Source organism: Plecotus auritus (assembly GCF_963455305.1).
Source record: "Plecotus auritus genome assembly, chromosome: 9".
NCBI lineage: Eukaryota > Metazoa > Chordata > Mammalia > Chiroptera > Vespertilionidae > Plecotus > Plecotus auritus.
In genome coordinates this window covers 12,757,754-12,775,669 of record NC_137783.1, presented here as the reverse complement: position 1 = coordinate 12,775,669, position 17,916 = coordinate 12,757,754, and the positions used below count along the sequence as shown (strand labels likewise).

At 49.1% G+C, this 17,916-nt stretch overlaps 1 protein-coding gene across 2 annotated transcripts in view; it reads left to right on the top strand.

The window, feature by feature from the left end:
- The window catches only part of RBM20 (RNA binding motif protein 20), a gene marked incomplete at its 5' end in the record, with an annotated part of 189,132 nt that overhangs the window by 133,138 nt on the left and 38,078 nt on the right, over positions 1–17,916 (top strand). For both annotated transcript variants that reach the window (XM_080643019.1, XM_080643020.1), the window contains 4 exons: positions 5,535–6,621; positions 7,995–8,056; positions 9,790–9,881; positions 10,483–10,580. In XM_080643019.1, the coding sequence (XP_080499145.1) occupies positions 5,535–6,621; positions 7,995–8,056; positions 9,790–9,881; positions 10,483–10,580 (1,339 nt within the window). The remainder of the gene's footprint in view (positions 1–5,534; positions 6,622–7,994; positions 8,057–9,789; positions 9,882–10,482; positions 10,581–17,916) is intronic.

Sequence of the window (17,916 nt, the reverse complement as noted above, 5' to 3'; positions counted from 1 at the left end):
TTGGCACTGTGGGATTAAACCATTAGAAACAGTTTTCATCTGGATGTTCTAAATCTCCCCGCATTATAAAGGCAACAATTTCTCCTTTATGTTATATTTTATGTTTAAAACCACTGAGAGAAGTGCTGTTTTAATTCAATACAAAACAAGAAAACCTTTCTAAGTGAGCAGGCAACCAGCGTTTTCAATGTAATTATGCACCGTGGATTCTTAGTGGCTCAGAGAGGAATCGTCAGCCCTGGAGGCAGTGAGCCCCGTGGAAGCCCGGGTGAATCAGAGAGGCTGTGCTGTGATGGGGGCCAGCCCTCCCGGTGGAGGTATGGTGACTTTTCCAGCTCTGCATACGTAACGCTCTGTGCTGCTCTCCCTCCTTCGAGGTGTAACTATATGACTGCAAACCGAGCCACTGCACAGGTTTAGGAGAAGACAGGATGGAGATGGAGCAGGTGCATGGAACTTTGTCTCCCACCAACTCCCCTGACACAGGACATCCCTACTGTCACCTCTGGAGCTTACAGGGGTTCAGAGGGGCTGAATCTTTGCATCTCCCCAGGGCTCAGCGAGTGCTTTGCGTATTGAAGATACTTCTCTGAACGGAGGTGGAGGGCCACAGATACGTATGGGTGGAAATGATAAGTTGGCAATGAAATAGATAGTTATGGGGCTTAGTGAAGGCTATTTTGTCAGGTGCTAAAAGCTGGTTTGAATGATCTGAGTTCTCATTAAGGTTGTACTGCTACGCAGCTTTGGGCAAGTCACTTTCTCTCTTTGTTCATGAAGGGGCTGGATGAGTCAATCCCCAAGGATCTGCAAGTCCAAGGTCTCCGGGATTGCCATTGCTTGGCTGGGTAGGAAAGTTGACTTTGAGAAGGAAGGGACCTCTGGGTTTTCTGGATCTTGGCTGAGTTCCCAGAGGGTCTTCAGACACCTGGTGAGATGACCTGTGCTTGTTCAGGACCGCTGGGAACATACGTTCATGCCAACAAGATCCAGCCAGTGTCCCGAATGGAAGCCTCTTCTATGTGTAATTTTCTTGGATTGCATGAGCTTCCTATTTGCTTCCGTAACGTATTACCTCAAATGTACAAATTTTTCATCTTACAGTTCTGGAGGTCAGAACTACAAAATCCATCTCACTGAGCCAAAGTCAAGGTATCCCCAGGGCTGATTTCTTCTGGAGGCTCTAAGGGAAATTTGTTTCCTTACCTTTTTCAATTTCTAAAGGCCTCCTATATTTTCTTAGCTCATGGCCCCTTCCTCCATCGTCAAAGCCAGCATAGCATCTCCTCCCCTCTCTGACCTCTGCTTCCATCCTAATAGCATCCCTCCCTGACTCTGATCCTCCTGCCTCCATTTTATAAAGACACTTGTGAATACATCGGGCCCACCAGGACAGTCTCGCCATCTCATACTCCTTCATTTAACCACGTCGGCAAAGTCCCTTCTACCATGGAAGGTGACATTGTATAGATTCTGGAGATTAGGATGTGGATATCTTTGGGGGCCATTATTCAGTCTACCACAGGGATTATCCATCAGTTCCAAAACATAGACACGGACAGGGAGAAGAGTGTGCTGGGGCTCCTGATTTGGAATGGGGAATTGTAGACCATCCCTATCTGTTTAAGATGTATACAACAGCAAAACCCATTTGCTTTCTGGGTATCTTCAGATTCTGCTTTTTGAATTATTTTTGAGGGCCTTTATCCATGAAATGTACAGTTTTTAAAAAAAGATAAATTGATACACTTTATTTATTATTACTATTTTAAAAAAACATATTTTTATTGATTTCGGAAAGGAAGGGAGAGAGGGATAGAAACATCAATGATGAGAGAGAATCATTGACTGGCTGCCTTCTGCACACCCCTTACTGGGGATCAGGCCCGCAAGCCAGGCATGTGCCCCTGACCAGAACTGAACCCAGGACCACTCAGCACACAGGCTGACGCTCTATCCACTTAGCCAAATCGGCTAGGGCAAAATGTACACTCTCAAAAGAGGTGTCCACATCTTCTTACAGCCACCAGGCTCTGATGAGCCACGTCCATTATCTTCCTTCTTCATTCCGTTCATGGCTGTTGCTGAGTGTCCACCAAGTGCAAGGCAGCATGCCAGGGAAATCAACAATCTCCAAGACATGCTCCTTTCCCTCGCAGAGCGTAGGTCTAGTCACTAGTGGAAGGAGAAAGGCACCTAAACAGTTATTTTTAACACAAGGCAGGATGTGCTAAGTGACATAAGAGTGAGGAACCAAGGTAGTGGGGAAACAGGAAGGTGACTTCAATTCTAGCCCCAAAGGTGTCAGATCAGATGCCCCAACTTTTCGGTCAAAAATATGATTGCTAGAAGCCCCTGAATTTTAGGACTTTTAAAAGATAGGATGATAGGTCGTCCTCTTTTCTTAGGGTCCTTGTTTCAAAAGAGGTATCTAGCTCTGATGACTTATGTGAAATCACTTCTACTCAAGGTTGATTAAAGTTGGGGACAGTAAGAATTTGCTAGGCAAAGCAGGAGTTGAGAAGAAAATGGTCTTATTTCATGTTGGATCTGAATGGGTGATCTGCAACCTGGGCTGTACTCAGAGCCGCACCTGCTTCCCCTGGCTGACCTGCGGACACCCAGGAGGCTGGCTTTCCTGGTTAGAAAGGCAGCAATTCCCCACATGTCCTCTTAGGGGTGAAGGGGACTCTCCAGCCCAGGACACAGTTTTAGAAAATACAGCTGACTTCTGGAAAAACAAAACCAACCTCTTCTTACTCTGGTCATGGAAACCAGGTTGGCACCTCATTATCGCCTCGTTAGCAAGGACAGGCTGCTGTGGAGGACAAGCCTGGTAGGAAGGGCTGGCTCCCTGTGGGCAGGGTTTTGCGTTAAGCTTAATTGCTTTTCTAAAGCTCAGCCACTTAGTACTACACCCGCAGAAATCTATCATCAGATTCTTGACCATCCTCCTCTCCCTTTCATATTCTTGCCTCCCCACCTCCACCATGATCTGTGGCTGGGCCCCCGTGGGGCCACCAAGGCTCTGTTGCAGCCAGCACCCCTAAGAGGAGCAAAGGTCTGTGACCGCCTTTCACCTGGAACCCCCATCCCTCCAAAACCTTAAAATGCAGCCAGCTCTCCTGCCCTTGGAGCACAGCAGGGCTGCTGGCTGGGTGCAGGTGGTATCTCTTTCATGACTTGATTTCTCACAGGATGGGAAATAGTAACTCAGAGTCATTTTTATCTGGCTCTGACATGTGTTTTTTACATGCATTTGAACACGGGTGTGCCTGATCTTCTGAGAACTCACTTCAAACAAAACAGCGAGGCAGCCCATGAGACACACTCAGAGGGCTGAGAGGCTGCACACCTAACCACCAGCGCCCTTGCTCTTCTTTTCAAAGCCTGGCTGGCGGTGGGACCCCACGTCTGCATTCACTCACTGTGAGTCCTTGCAAGCAAGGCCACCTAATCTCTCTGAGCGTTAGGTTCTTTCCCTGCATGACTGAGATATCTCAAATGAGATAACGCAGCCTGGCTAAGCACTGGTCCCACAGTAGCATTGCAATCAATGTGAGACTCTCTCCTGCTTACCTTCTTCCCCATGACCTACACACACACACACACACACACACACACACACACACACACACACACACCCCTCATCATTTTCACCAACCCAAGCAGAAACTTGCTTTCTTCAAAGTATCTCCAAAATGGGAGAGATGTAACATGCCACACACTTTCCATGTCTCCCCTTTATTCCTGAACCATGCGCACCCCTAGCTTCTCTCCTTTGTTGCATTATGCTTAGACTTTTACTGTACAGAACCTGTGACAGTGGAAACCCTGTCTGAAGTGTGGCAGCTTTGTGGCTTCTGCGCCACACTTATTTATGTCAGCATGCTGACTATACAGCTTGGGTTGTCCATGTTAATCCCAGCTTCAAATGCACAGTCCCATTCTTCCCTTTCAAATGTCCTGGGAATTCCAGTTCATCAACACCCCAAACATATTTCCCTATTACACCCACTCCCCAAAAGAGGTGTTTAGCCCTGGCTGGTGTGGCTTCATTGGTTGAGCTTTGTCCCATGTACCAAAAGGTTGCTGGTTGGTTTGGGTCAGGGCACATGCCCAGATGGATCCCCAGTAGGGGGCATGCAGGAGGTGGCTGATCAATGTTTTTCTTTCATCAGTGTTTCTCTCTTCCTCTCCCTTCTCTCTCTCTGAAATCAATAAAAAAAAAAGGGGGGGGGCGTGTTTAAGACACAAGAAATATGGTCTCACAAAAGAACCCTGACTGCAGTAACCACATATCCCAGACTTTTTTACATATCCCTTATGCATCCTGGTTTTTGGTCCAGAAAGCACCATAACCATAGCAGAGGTCACGTGGAGGGCACAGGTTCAGACAGAACACCCCTGTAGTAAGAGTCTGTGCGAGCCCGCCACTGCCTACGACCTCAAAGTCAGATTCTTCTCTTGTAAATGTTTGGTTATTCTTTGTGCTGGCTGGGCTTGCGCATGGGCTGAAGGGAGCATGATTCTTGCTGCATTTGGATGTGAAATAAGGACAAGGATGCAAATGTGTTTGGCTCAGGTACACACCTCTCATTCTGTCTGCACTTTTGAAGCCTGCTTTTTTCAGGTAACATTAGAGTACATGGATTTTCTCAGGTCCCTAATTTTTTTTTTTTTTTTTTTTTTGGTGCGGGGAGGAGGAGCGGGGGGGCGGGGGGGGGGGGCGTAAATAATGACCATACCAAATTCAAGATAGTTCTACTGGCAATGATGGGGGTCAGGGTGGATGGGGACAGTGGATACCTAAGGAATATTTTGTGTGTTGGAATGTTTTCTGTCTTAAGCTTGGTGCCAAGTACACTTTTTTAATGTCTTAAATATTACATAGTGAAGCAGAAACTTAAACACCAGTAGTAAATGTCTACTTAAAATTTCCTTCTGTAGCTAATACCACAATTTATTCAGTTTAAAACTCCCCTCCCTGTTCTCGGATTATTTATAATTTTCAACTATGGACACTTAAATAATGAAGTACTACTAAACATCTTTGGTCGTCAAGTTTTGTCTGAATTTTAGCTCACTTTCTTCAGATAGATTCATAGAATTGAATTATTGGGTCAAAGCATGTGGCTCTCAGGAGTACATATTACGTGGCTACCTTTCAACAGAGTTGTGTGACTTTAAAACAGTCGTTGACACGTGTCCAGTCCACTTTATCTCACACCAGCGCTGAATGCTATTGTGTGTGTGTTTTGAAATGTGCCACTTTGCTAGGCAGATATCTGTTGCTAATATATCTCTTTGATTACCAGTGAGATGGAACAGTCTCTCATATAACTTTTCTGTTGGAGGTTTACTTTTCATTGATGTGTATGTGTGAGCACAGGTTTTTGCAGACTCCCTTCTATGTGGGGCCCTGGGGGAGGGTCTTGCTTACATGGGTGGGGGGACCACAGTTAGGCACCGAGAGAGCCCCCTGGCCTCCTCGGGGAAAGCAGCTGTGCCTCTCGACCTCTGTCTTCCCGCAGTGCCGCCAAGCTCCTGGACAAGAACCCGTTCTCGGTCAGTAACCCGACCCCCCTGCTTCCTTCGCCTGCCAGTCTCCAACTGGCTCAATTGCAAGCCCAGCTCACCCTCCACCGGCTGAAGTTGGCACAGACAGCTGTCACCAACAATACTGCGGCCGCCACCGTCCTGAACCAAGTCCTCTCCAAAGTGGCCATGTCCCAGCCGCTCTTCAACCAGCTGAGGCATCCGTCTGTGATCAGCGCCCCCCACAGCCACACCGGGGTGCCCCAACATGCTGCGAGTGTGCCCAGTGCCCGGTTTCCCTCTAACACAATTGCCTTCTCACCCCCGGGCCAGACACGAGGCCCGGGACCCTCTGTGAGCCTTCCCAGCCAGCCCCCCAACGCCATGGTGATGCATCCCTTTAGTGGCGTCATGCCTCAGACCCCTGCCCAGCCGGCGGTCCTCTTGGGCATTGGCAAGACTGGGGCAGGTCCTGCCGCGGCAGGATTCTATGAGTATGGCAAAGCCACCTCCGGCCAAGCCTACGGCTCCGAAACGGATGGTCAGCCCATCTTCCTGCCGACCTCGGCCTCTACCTCGGGCGGTGCGACCTATGAAGGACAGTACAGCCAATCGGGGCAAGATGGCCAGGCTGCCTTTCCCAAAGACTTCTATGGAGCCAACTCCCAAGGGTCGCACGTGGCAGGCGGGTTTGGGGCTGAGCCCACGGCGGGCCTGAAAGGGGAGGTAGGTCCACTGCTGCCGGGTCCAAACAGCCCGTGGGAGAGCCCTCACGGATTCTCTGGCCAGAGCAAGCCTGACCTCGCAGCAGGCACCAGCCTGTGGCCTCCACCCCCCAGCCAGTCCTACGAGCTGTATGACCCCGAGGAGCCCACCCCAGACAGGACCCCTCCTTCCTTCGGGGGTCGGCTGAACAACAGCAAGCAGGGTTTCAGCGGTGCCCGGCGGCGGGCCAAGGAGGAGCCGGCAGTGCTGTCCATGCGGCCCCTGCAGGCTCACGAGCTGAATGACTTCCATGGGGTGGCCCCCCTCCACCTGCCACACATCTGCAGCATCTGCGACAAGAAGGTATTTGATTTAAAGGTGAGTCATCTAAGACCGCGTAGGAGCCACCGATGGAGCCTGGGCGGGCTCCCCACCACCACCCAACTCTCACTGTTTATGGGCGAGAAACTGGCACCTTTGGGGACTGGGGAACAAAATGTTGCCATCTATACCCTTGATGGCAATCACAGGTATTAGAACCAAAAGGAATTCCAGAAATGTACGAGGGCCACTCCCTTACTTTAAGGCAAGTGAGAAATTCTTACCCCATGTCTATAGCTGAGAAAGCCGGAGCTGAGTGGGATTAGGGAGAGAATCAAGTGACCTCACCTGGGTTACAGAGAAGGGACCTGGGGACTAGACTCTCCCGCCTCCTTGGAGAAGGGTTTTCCTCTGTGGTACCCGTAGAAGTTACATGTATTGTACTGGAGACAATATATTGTACTGAGTTTGAAAGGGGGGACAAGTGAGCAGAATTTTGGATCAGGGGCAAGAGAAATTCTCAGGTGGGACCTAGATAAATTATCAAGAGGGCCTCAGCATCCCCATCTGCGAAATGGAGATGGAGCCTCCTGACACTGCCCAGTGGTTGTAAAATGCTTCAGCTGCAGCAAAGTTCCATTATAGTGTAATTTCTCCCCAAAATGTATTGATGATGCAGTGAAATATTTCAAAGCAATAATGACAGCTAACATATATTAAACCTTCCCCGTGTACTATTCTCACTTTACAGAAGTGAAAACTGAGGCCCAGAGAGATGAAAGGACTTGTCCCGGGCCCTGGGGCCCTAGAAAGCAGCCGAGTGGAGATTTGAATATGGGTCTGGCCCTCCCAGAGCATGTGCCTCTTAAGCTCCACTGCCTTCTGTCTCTCCTCCCGTCTGCATTTCATAATGATCCCTCCTTGGTGGGAGTCACACTGCCCTGTCATTCCCCTCTGCTTGGGTCCCCTCTGCTTGGGTGCATCTTGTCTCTCAGGTGGGACACAGCCTCTTACCTCTAGTCTCTGGCGGGGGCTGGCTGACAGGAGAGGTGATGGAGAGCTTTATCTCTCCTAAGCCTTTCCTAAGGCTTTGCAACTCACTGTGACTGCACCTGCTAGATTCTCCCAACTGGATGTGGACATGGGTTGGAGGTGTGGTGGGACTGAGGGTTCACTGAGTGGGGGAGAAGGAATCAGGTTTGTGAATCCGGGCTTCTGTCGAGGATGGGCATGGGCTGTGCAGGTAGGATGGAGAGCAGGAGCTGGTCAGGAGTCTGGGAGGGAGAGGAGGCGGGGAAGAGATGCATCGGCCGGGTTGGTCTAGCCTCCGGGTGCGCTGAGGTCCTGCCTGGCCTGGGAAGCCTGCACTCATCCCTGCCTTCCCGTGGACTCAGTTCCGCTTCTGTCATTTTTCTTTCCTTCTGGCCTAGGACTGGGAGCTGCATGTGAAAGGGAAACTCCATGCTCAGAAATGCCTGGTCTTCTCTGAAAAGTAAGTGCTGTCCAGGAGAACCAGTTCATGCACGTGCCCAAGAAATCCTCACTGAGCACCTGCTGCATGCCATGCTTCGCTGTAGGTGCTAACACTAAAGTGGGGGAGGAGTCAGATGATAAACAAAATGAATAGTGAATCACCTGGCATCCATGGGGGCAAGAAACATCAGAGCAGGGGCAGGATGTGTGTGTGTGTGTGTATGTGTGTGTATGTGTGATCCTTGCACAGACACCTCAGGAGAGGATGGAAGCAGCTCATGGCTGTCTTGGGGACATGCACTCCTGGCCATGAAGAATGCAAGTTCCAAGGCCCTGGGATGCTCGGGCAGCATCGGTGTGACCAGAGCAGAGTGCCCGGTGAGGAGCCAGCAAAATGCCAGAGCCCAGATCCTGAGCCCTTGGCTTGTCGTAAGGACTTTTTGCTTTTGCTTTGAGTGTGACTGGAGCGTTGGTGGGCTGAGCGAAAGAGGGGTGTGCTCTGGCTCTCCTGACCAGGCCCCTGGCTGCCGTGCTGAGAATAGATAGTGGAGAGCAAAGGCAGGCGCCTGGAGACCAGTGAGGAGGGGCTACAGGTTTCCACAGAGAACAGGATGCCGGCACAGGGATGTAGGACCGAGGATGGGGTTCAGTGTTTTGAAATGAGCGCATTCAGAAGGCCTCCCTTTCTTACCAGTATTCACAATAGCCTCACAGGTAGAAGCAACCCAAAGGTCCCCACTACATGAACAGGCAAACGAAATGTGGTACACACATACAGTGGGATATTACTCTGCTTTAAAAGGAAAGAATTTCATGCTACAACATGGGTGAACCTTGAGGACATTATGCTCAGTGAAAGAAGGATTCCACTTATAGGAGGTACTTAGAGTCGTCAGATTCATAGAGACAGAAAGCAGAATGGTAGTTGCCAGGGCTTGGGGCCAGGGAAATGGAGAGTTCTTGTTTAATGGATTGTGAGTTTCAGTTTTGCAAGATGAAAAGAGTTCTGGAGAAGATGGTTGGTGGTGATGGTTGCAAAACAATGTGAATGTGGTTAACGCCACTGAATTGTATGCTTACAAATGGTGAGGCGGGTAAATTTTGTGTTGTGTACATTTTAATACAATGATTTCGGAAAGGTTTTCTCTGGCTCCCCATTTTTTTATTGTGGTAAAACTGATGTAAAATGCAGTGGTATGACACATTCACAAGGCTGTGCGAACATTACGACTGTCTAGTTCCAGAACATGTTCATTGCTCCCACACCTAACCGCCCCCACACCCATTAGGCAGCCACTCCTCATTCCCCTTCCTCCCAACCCCCAATCTGCTTTCTATCTCTGTAGATTTGCTTTTCTGGACATTTCATATAAATGGAATCATATCCTACATAGCCTATTGTTACTGGCTTTTTTCACTTAGCACAGTATTTTCAGCTTCATCCCCATAACAACATATGCCACCTTTTTATGGCTGAATAGTATTCATCTGTGTGTGTGTGTGTGTGTGTGTGTGTGTATCACCTTTTCTGTATCTATAAATCAATCTTTTGATCTATATTCAGAGCGTTTCTTCTACCTTCTGGCTCCTGTGAATAGTGCTGCTGTGAGCATTCATTCATGTGTGCGTTTTTGCTTGAACATCGAGTTTAAACTATTTTGAGTCTGTTCCTAGGAGTGGAATTTCTGGGTCATATGGTAGCTCTTTATTTAACTTCTTGAGTAACTGGTTTCCCTTTTCACCCCTCTCCAGCGCTGCTGTCCGGTGTGTTCTTGGTTCGGCAGAGGGAAGTCTGTGTGCCTCTCCCAACAGCTCAGCCGTGTATAACCCTGCTGGGAATGAAGGTGAGCGAGGGCTGCAGGTCGGCAGCTGGAGCCACAGATCGGCTTTCCCAAAGGCTTAACACATCGTATCTGCGATAACCAAACTTCCCTTCCATGTCCTTATGTGTCTATAAGGCAAACAGAGCCCAGGGTCCTGAAATGCATGGGGCCTGCTGTCTAGGCTCTTGGACATTTTCTGACCTATTTTATTTTATTTATTTTTGAAAAAGTATGTTTTATTGATTTTTGAGAGAGAGGAAGGGAGAGGGATAGAAAGATAGAAACATGGATGAGAGAGAAATATTGATCAGCTGCCTCCTGCACGCCCCCTACTGGGGATGGAGCCCCCAACCTGGGCATGTGCCCTGACTGGGAATCAGACTGTGACCTCTTGGTTCATAGGTCGACACTCAACCACTGGGCCACACCAGCCGGGCTGACCTATTTTAGACATAAAGCTTTGCTGGTTATCAACATGCCCAGAGGTATAATCATGACAATCATTAATCAATATGTTAAGAGGGAATTTCCATTTTCCCCTCCCCATGGGTGTCCTAACTGACTTTTGAAGGTAAAGTAAAGAACTAGGTTTTCACCCAGTGTTGTGTCATTTGTCATTTAGATTATGCCTCAAATCTTGGAACATCATATGCAGCCATTCCAGCAAGATCATTTGCTCCGTCGAATCCCACCTTTCCTTCGACTTCCCCGGGGACAAATGTGAGTACAGAGCATTTTCTCCATGTCATTGTCATCACTGGGGCGTTTGTATCCCCTGCTGTGGCTGGGTATCAGGTGCAGGGACCTGGGAAGGAGCTGGTGCCACCGTGGCTTTGCTCAGTGCAGGAAAACATGTCCCTGGATGGAGGTCAGGACTTGTGTAATTCAGTCCAGCAAGCAGTGAAACACACAGATAAAAATGCTGACATACATTTTAAAAATTGAAGGCACTCACAGACTTTCTAGCATTCAGCACTGGTTTAAAAAGAGTAAGTTTGCATTTGTGCGTGTGTTTTTAAGACGTTGGTATTTTATTGAAGTGGACCATTTCCTGGGAGTGGGTAATTCTGAAATGTGAAGCAGTAATGTGTCTGAAAGTAATGACCTTGCACTCCTGGTATGCTGCCCCCTGGGGAAATGGCTGCTTCTGTGTAATACTGTTTTTAGTTGTGTTTGTTTGCAGTCTCCTCTCTCTCTACAACATGCTCTTTAGTCTCCCAACGCTCTAAAGTTCGTCCCTCCTTTTCCAACAGTTATGACGACACTTTTTCTCTCTTTGTTTTCCCACTGGGTGTAGCCTTGTCCCCAGGAGCTGTCTGCCTTTCCGTTCTCTGGAACACATGGAAGGGGTGGGAGACGCAGAACTGCTTGTAAAACAAAATGCATTTGCTAGAGGGCGTGTGTCTGTGTTTTGCCTGTATTTTTTGGATTCTTGATATGAGCAGCTGCAGCCTCTTTCTCTCATCTCCTGCAACAAGCGAGCACAAGCTCACGACAGCAGGCTCCATGTGCTGTCCCCTCCATGTGTCTTCTCCTTGCGTGCCATGCCGGGCATGTGCACAGACTTTCAAAGGGCAAGCTGAGCAGTGTAGGTGTGAGGCCGGGGGATGACTGAGGGGGAAGTGAGGAGGTTCATGAGAGGAAGTGAGGGCCGACTGGGCTGAGATGTCTATTCGTCTGTTTGTTTGTGATGTTTAATAGAAGTGCTTCACGAGGGAGCCCCTGGCTGTAAGCCCAGGTTTCGGAGAAAGAGAATTTTGTGGTTTCCCTTTCTGCACCTCCATGCTCAGGGCCTACCTGGTCAGTGGCAACTTTGGGTCAGTCCCAGGAAGACAGAATGGCTGGGTTCAAGGAGCCCTGTCATTTGTCTTTGATTACATGACCTTGTGTCCCAAAGGGGGTGCTGGCAGCTTCAGGGCCTTCCCCAGGGCTGTTTCTCTATCCTGTGGACTAAGGAGGCATCTCTGTGCCCACAACCTGCCTGGAGACCTGGCACTGAGGGGAGGGGACTGTGACCCAGATAGGGAGATGGGGGTGGATCAGGAGGCAGGTGGGCCAAGGCTCTGGGCACAGTAAAGGGAGCTGGTGGCCAAGAGCCCCTTATAAAGGGGAGGGGCTGAGGAGAGACAAGGACAGGACTACTCTTCCTGTGTCCTGTGCCTCAGCCTCATTCTCCGGGACTGACCAGCGAACCAGAGGCTTCTCCTATGGATGTGGAAGCCAGGAGGCCAAGTTCAAGTTCCAGGTCTAGAGCTGTGTGGCCTCAGGCAATCACTTGACTTCTCTGAAGCTCCATTTCCTTAAACAGGGACAATACTCCTCTACTAATGACTTTTAAAGGTAAAGTAAAGGGCTAGGTGTTCACCCGGCTTGTGTAATTGATTATTTTGATTATGTGTCAAATCTTAGAACATCATTGGTGGCTGTCTAAGCACAGTCTCCTGATGCAGTGGTCGGAGCTGGAGGGTGGGAGTGAAGCTGGGGTAGACCCGAGTTGTCCTGCCCTTGTGGTATCCAATGGGAGCATGTGTGTGACAATGATTTGTAAACCATGCAGCGCATAAGTCACTGGCTATTGTTGAGTAACAAGCCCTTTTAACCTGCCCTGGAAACCTGTGCTGTCCAGGGCTGGCTCTGTCCGCTAGCCGTGAGTTCCGGCAAGTCTTAGGGTTCCTTGTGCTCCAATCTGTCCAGTAATCTCTGTAGCCATAGCTGCTCCCCTGAGAGATGTTGGGAGGCTGCCTTTCCTTACGTGCAGGGCAGGCACGAGCCGTCTGCTGACCCGTGATCGTTCGTGAGTACAGTTTCCTCCAGATGCCGAGAGACGGGGAGGCCATCTGGCTTGAGCCCAAGGAGAAGCAACGGACAAAAAACATTTTGCTTTCTGCACCGGAGGGCGCAGGAAGGACACAGAGAACCCGGACAGTGTAGGGCGATGATGATAACGGTAGCAGACATTCGAACAGTGCTTAATGCATTCTTAGCATTTTTGTGTGTATTAGCTCATTTCATCCCCCAGACAGCTGTGTGAGGTGGGTAAACTGAGGTGGAGAGCCACTAAGTGCCTTGCTCAGGTCACACAGCTGGTGAATGGAGGCATGGGGACTTGAGCACAGACGGCCTGGCTCTAGAGAGCTTACCACTCAGCCCCCTGCCCTCCACCCCACCCCTGAGGGTTTCTGAGTTCTCTTCCTTGCTGTGATTGTCTCTTTAGTAAGCTCCCTCCGCTCCCCCCACTCCCACCCCATATGCTGCTTTGTAGGATCTGAGGCTACCTTAGGGATGCAAGTCCTTCCTGGGTCTTGGCCAGCCATCAGCCATGGAGCAAGGGATAGAGGCCAGTTGAACCCAGTACCCAAATGCTTTGCCACCAGGACAGTGTCTTCCAGGAGGAACTCAGACGTTTGAAGGCATTTTCTGCAGATACAGTGGAGGGAGAGAGGCATTATTTGACTGTTGTTATCATTATACATTCTGTGAGGTCTTGTTGGTCACATGAGCCTTGCCTGGGATAACTGGGAGACAAGGACAAAGCCTGCCCAGCCTTGTGTCACGAGTGGCCTGATGGCCACATCCTTCCGTAGGCCTCCGGCCCTCTTGTTTGCCATTTCTGATTGAGGTGAGCCTCCCTTTAGGCAAACCTGAAGAACAAAAATATTGACATTTGAAGACAGGCTGAGAAATGAAGGGCCGACGAATCTGCCACTGAAAGATAATTTACAAGGCTCCTTTAGAGCAGGGGCATCCCTCATGGAAATTACTGATTTTTTCCCCCTGCCTACAAATACTGACCTCCAAAGATAAGCAGCTACATCAGGGGCAATTACTCTGCTAGCAAAGGACACTTTGCCCAGTGAGCTCCTTGTGCGTATTCATTTCCACAGTCTTTCCTGCTTACAAAATGTATGCTTTTTGTGAAAATTGAAACGGAAAAGGCAAATTTAATGAGCAATGGAAATTCCTCCCAGATCCCCCTGCGGCCCCCATGAGAACCCATGAAATCTCTGCTGGGCTTTCTGCAGAAGCATTTCCCGGGCCTGGGCCAGGGCTTCTTCCGTCCCGTTCCACTTCCGCACATCTTTCCAGAAGCACATTTTGCTGCAGACCAGTCAGGGCCTCTGCCGTGGTAGCATCACTATTGCTTGTGCAGCAAAGCGCGGTCCCTGCTTCTACAGCTCCCTGTTCTTAAGCAGAACACAGTGACCGGGACTCTGGGCATGAGCCCTCAGACAGTCTCCGAAGGGTCACACGGGGTAAAACCATCACACATCCCGTCTACTGCCTCAGCCAGCCCAGGCCTGGCTGCGAAATTGACACTTGTCTCGCCTCTGTGGGAGCACCAGCCTCCCTTTCCATGTCCCTTGTTGATGGAGATGGGGAGGGGGTGACTTGTGTCTGCCCCCAGCCCCTCCTCGCCCATCCCAGCGTCCCCGGGGAGGGTGTTCACTTTCTCTGGAAGCTCTGCCATTGACTGAGTGGTGGCACTTTGTCTTTGGCTGACAGAGTCGTCATAAATAGAGTAATCAGGTTTCCCGAGCGGGCCTTCAGGGCTTTCTCAGGCCGTAAATAGTTTTCTTGCACCTGCCCAAGATGGACTTGGCCTGCTGGCTGTCCCCATAAAACCGCAGGGAAGCTTTCACAGCCACCTTGGGGACTATTTAGTGCCAGCGCCACAGATGGGCCTCCCTGACCTGCGACGATACAAATCGTTTTTATGGTTTCTTTCTCACCGGGCCACCGCACGCCAGGAAACTTGTATAAGTAAAGAAACCGAGGCACGGGGAAGCTTAAGTGTTTGTGCAAGGCCAGAGGTTGCCCCTCAGGTGGCAGGCTGTTTCCTGGACCATCTGGCTTCCCGGGCCCATGGTTCGGAGCACTGTGGTCCCCTGGCTTCCAGAGCATGAGCAGGAGCAATTCATGCGACACATGATGCCTACCCCTCTCCCACCAGTCCAGCTCTGTCACTGCTCCTGTCCCCTCCGTGGGGTCACCGTGCGCATTTTCAAAGAGAACGAAGAGCCAGGAAACAGACGTGGGTGGGTTTTGTTCTCTTTTTTCCTTGTCTTAATTATGTTTTCTTGTTGCAAAAGTAGTACAAACGCAGTCTAAAAAATTCAGTCACAGACATGTAAACAATAGGAAATTCAACCCTGCAGAGAAAACTGAAGGTAGATGTCTTTTATTCTAATTATGGGTTTCTGGCTAGTGTACATCTGCTGGTGCAATTACCAAGAGTATGCATTTTTGCACAAATCAGATAACACCATATAATCTGTTGTGCAGGATGGTTTCTTTCACGTAACATGAGCTCACAATACATATTTTAATTGATTTCTAGCCATCTTCCTGCATCTGAACACGAAACCCTATCATATATATAACATTGTCTATTATATGCATTTACCATAATTTATCAAGTCCATGTTTGATTGATTTTTCAGGGAAGCCTGAGTTGTAATCACAAACCTAGCACTACTCCATCCACACAGATTAAGTTCCTTAACTTCTCCCAGGCATCTGTGTCCACATACCCAGTGATGGGTGTGGACCAGATGACCTCCCAGATTTAAGATTCTGTGACTCTAAGGATTACATGTTACACCACCCAGAGACCCTAGGCTAGTCTGGCACCAATAAAGGTAGATTTACTCTAAGTCAAAGCTAATATGCTTTATAAAATATTAGAAAGTGTCAATAGAGACATCTGTGTCTATCCTCCAAGAGCCATAGCTGTGGAACCCACGCCCTTTTGCAATCTGTACAATATGTTCTAAGTCAACACCACGAGGAATAAATATTTGCCCTGGTTCTGTCCTCACGTGTCCCTAGCAGAAAACCAGCAGAGGCCCGCAGACCAAGTGCCAGGTGAAATTAGGGCATGCCTAAAGAAGATCAGTGTGGAGCGCAGAAATTGTTTATTGAGGATCAAGCTCATATTTGTGGCTCTAGCAAGCACTTGGAGAGACTTCTCCCCACCCCCAGGCCTATTGCCCTCAGCCACATTTTTATTGCAACTCTGTGAGTTATTTGAACTGGGCCTGTTCTCTGAACTCACCTGCAGAGCCTGTTCCCACCTGCATCAGAGGGCATGGAAAGGTCTGAATCTTGCTACACAAGTGTGTTTGCTCCTTTCATATTTCCATCTATAAAGAGTTTGTGGGTGAGGTGAGAGGTCTGGGACCCAGCCACATGAACCATTAGAAGCAGCTTCTGGTTTTAAGAGAATGACCCCAGCATGTGAAAATGGACAACCCAGGCCCCTGATCACTCAGGGGTGGGGTGGGGGCTAAGGGGTGGGGGTTAGGGGCCATAGCAGTGTTGGCCTGCAGGCCTACTGAAGCATTCCCCCAGGCTGGAAAAGGATCTGTCCCTTTAGGTTGGTAATTAGGGCTTTAGTGACAACCCTTGACACTTTAGCTCTCTTAGAGATTCCACCTGGGATTGGAAAGTTTCAAAGGCACCTGTCCCATATGTGCCTCCCGGAAGCTCAGCAGGCAGAGCAGCGGGTGGGAAGTTAATGGGTCCCATCAACACCTCACACCAAAAATTCCAGTTGGCCGAGGTCTTATGATTCTCTCTAAACCCATCTACTCCTGCTCCAGAGCACAGTTTTTAAAATGCATTTTTGGTAACTTTTAATTTTAATATAATTCAGAATTATAGGAAAGTGTAAGGACCATCCATATGCCTTTTACCCAGAGTCATTTGACCCACTTATCCTTCTCTCTGTGACTTTCTGTCTCTCTGTGTATGTCTTAATCGTCAATCTGTCTGTTCATTTCTATCTGTCCATCCATCTCTGTCTATCGTTCTAGTCATTTATCCATCCACTCATTTATCTCTGTTTATCTTTCATCCATCTATGCAATCATCTATGCCTGTTTTTTCTTGAACAATTGGAGACAGTACATATCTTCACCCCTAACTATGTCAGTAAGAATTTCCTGCCCTAACCAGTTTGGCTCAGTGGATAGAGCGTCGACCTGCAGACTGAAGGGTCCCAGGTTTGATTCCAGTCAAGGGCATGTACCTTGGTTGCGGGCACATCCCCAGTAGGGGGTGTGCAGGAGGCAGCTTATCGATGTTTCTCTCTCATCGATGTTTCTAACTCTCTATCCCTCTCTCTTCCTCTCTGTAAAAAATCAATAAAATAGATTTTTAAAAAAAGAATTTCCTAAGAACACAGACTTTCTCATACATAATCACAGTACAGTTATATCCCCACTCACCCACTCAGTCTAGAATCACCACGGCACATTCTTATACTGTGGGCGGAAAGGAGCCAGCTGGACGCCAGGCATTGCACCAAGGCACTTTACATACATTGTGGCACTCTTGTCTTGTGAACAGGCATGTGGAATCAATTTTTATTTTCCCTGTTTTATAGACAGGCCAGCTGAGGCTTAGAGAAATTCAGTCACTTGACCAAGGTGGGTCCCTGGGGAGCAGATTCAGATTCAGGTCTATCTGACACTCCCATGGCCCTGGCACTGGTGCCTGGAGACCATGAGGCACACACTTGATGTGTGTCTGCCCTTGAAGAGGGTCACTCAGGGAATGGCAGAGCTCCTTAGCAAGGTGCTCACTGCTTAGGGCTCATCTTCAGCCCTATAAAGATGAGGCCACCACTGACGCAGACAGGCATGTCTGAAAGACAGACGTGCTTGTGACTGTATTTCTGCTGACACAGATGCTCGCATAAGGAGGGAGGACAGACATTATGCTCCCTGGGACAGAGAGTGGGAAAGACACAGGTTTCCTGTATATGCCCAACACAGTTGGGGAAAGTTATCATTATCCTGGATCTTAGGGTTTAGCTTGGCAAGGCTTCTGGGAGGAGTGGAATTTTTAGAACTTAGAGCCACATAAGCATGGATATTTTACATCTGGAAAGGACTTCAGACGTATAGGCCACCTCCCTCATTCCAGACACTGGGACACTAAGGCCTAGAATGGAAAACTAGTTTGCCCCTGTCACGTACCTAATCAGTGAGTCCAGGTCCCCTGTCTTCCGGAATTAGGTTCATTCCACTACATCAGGAAGTCCGAGCTTTTC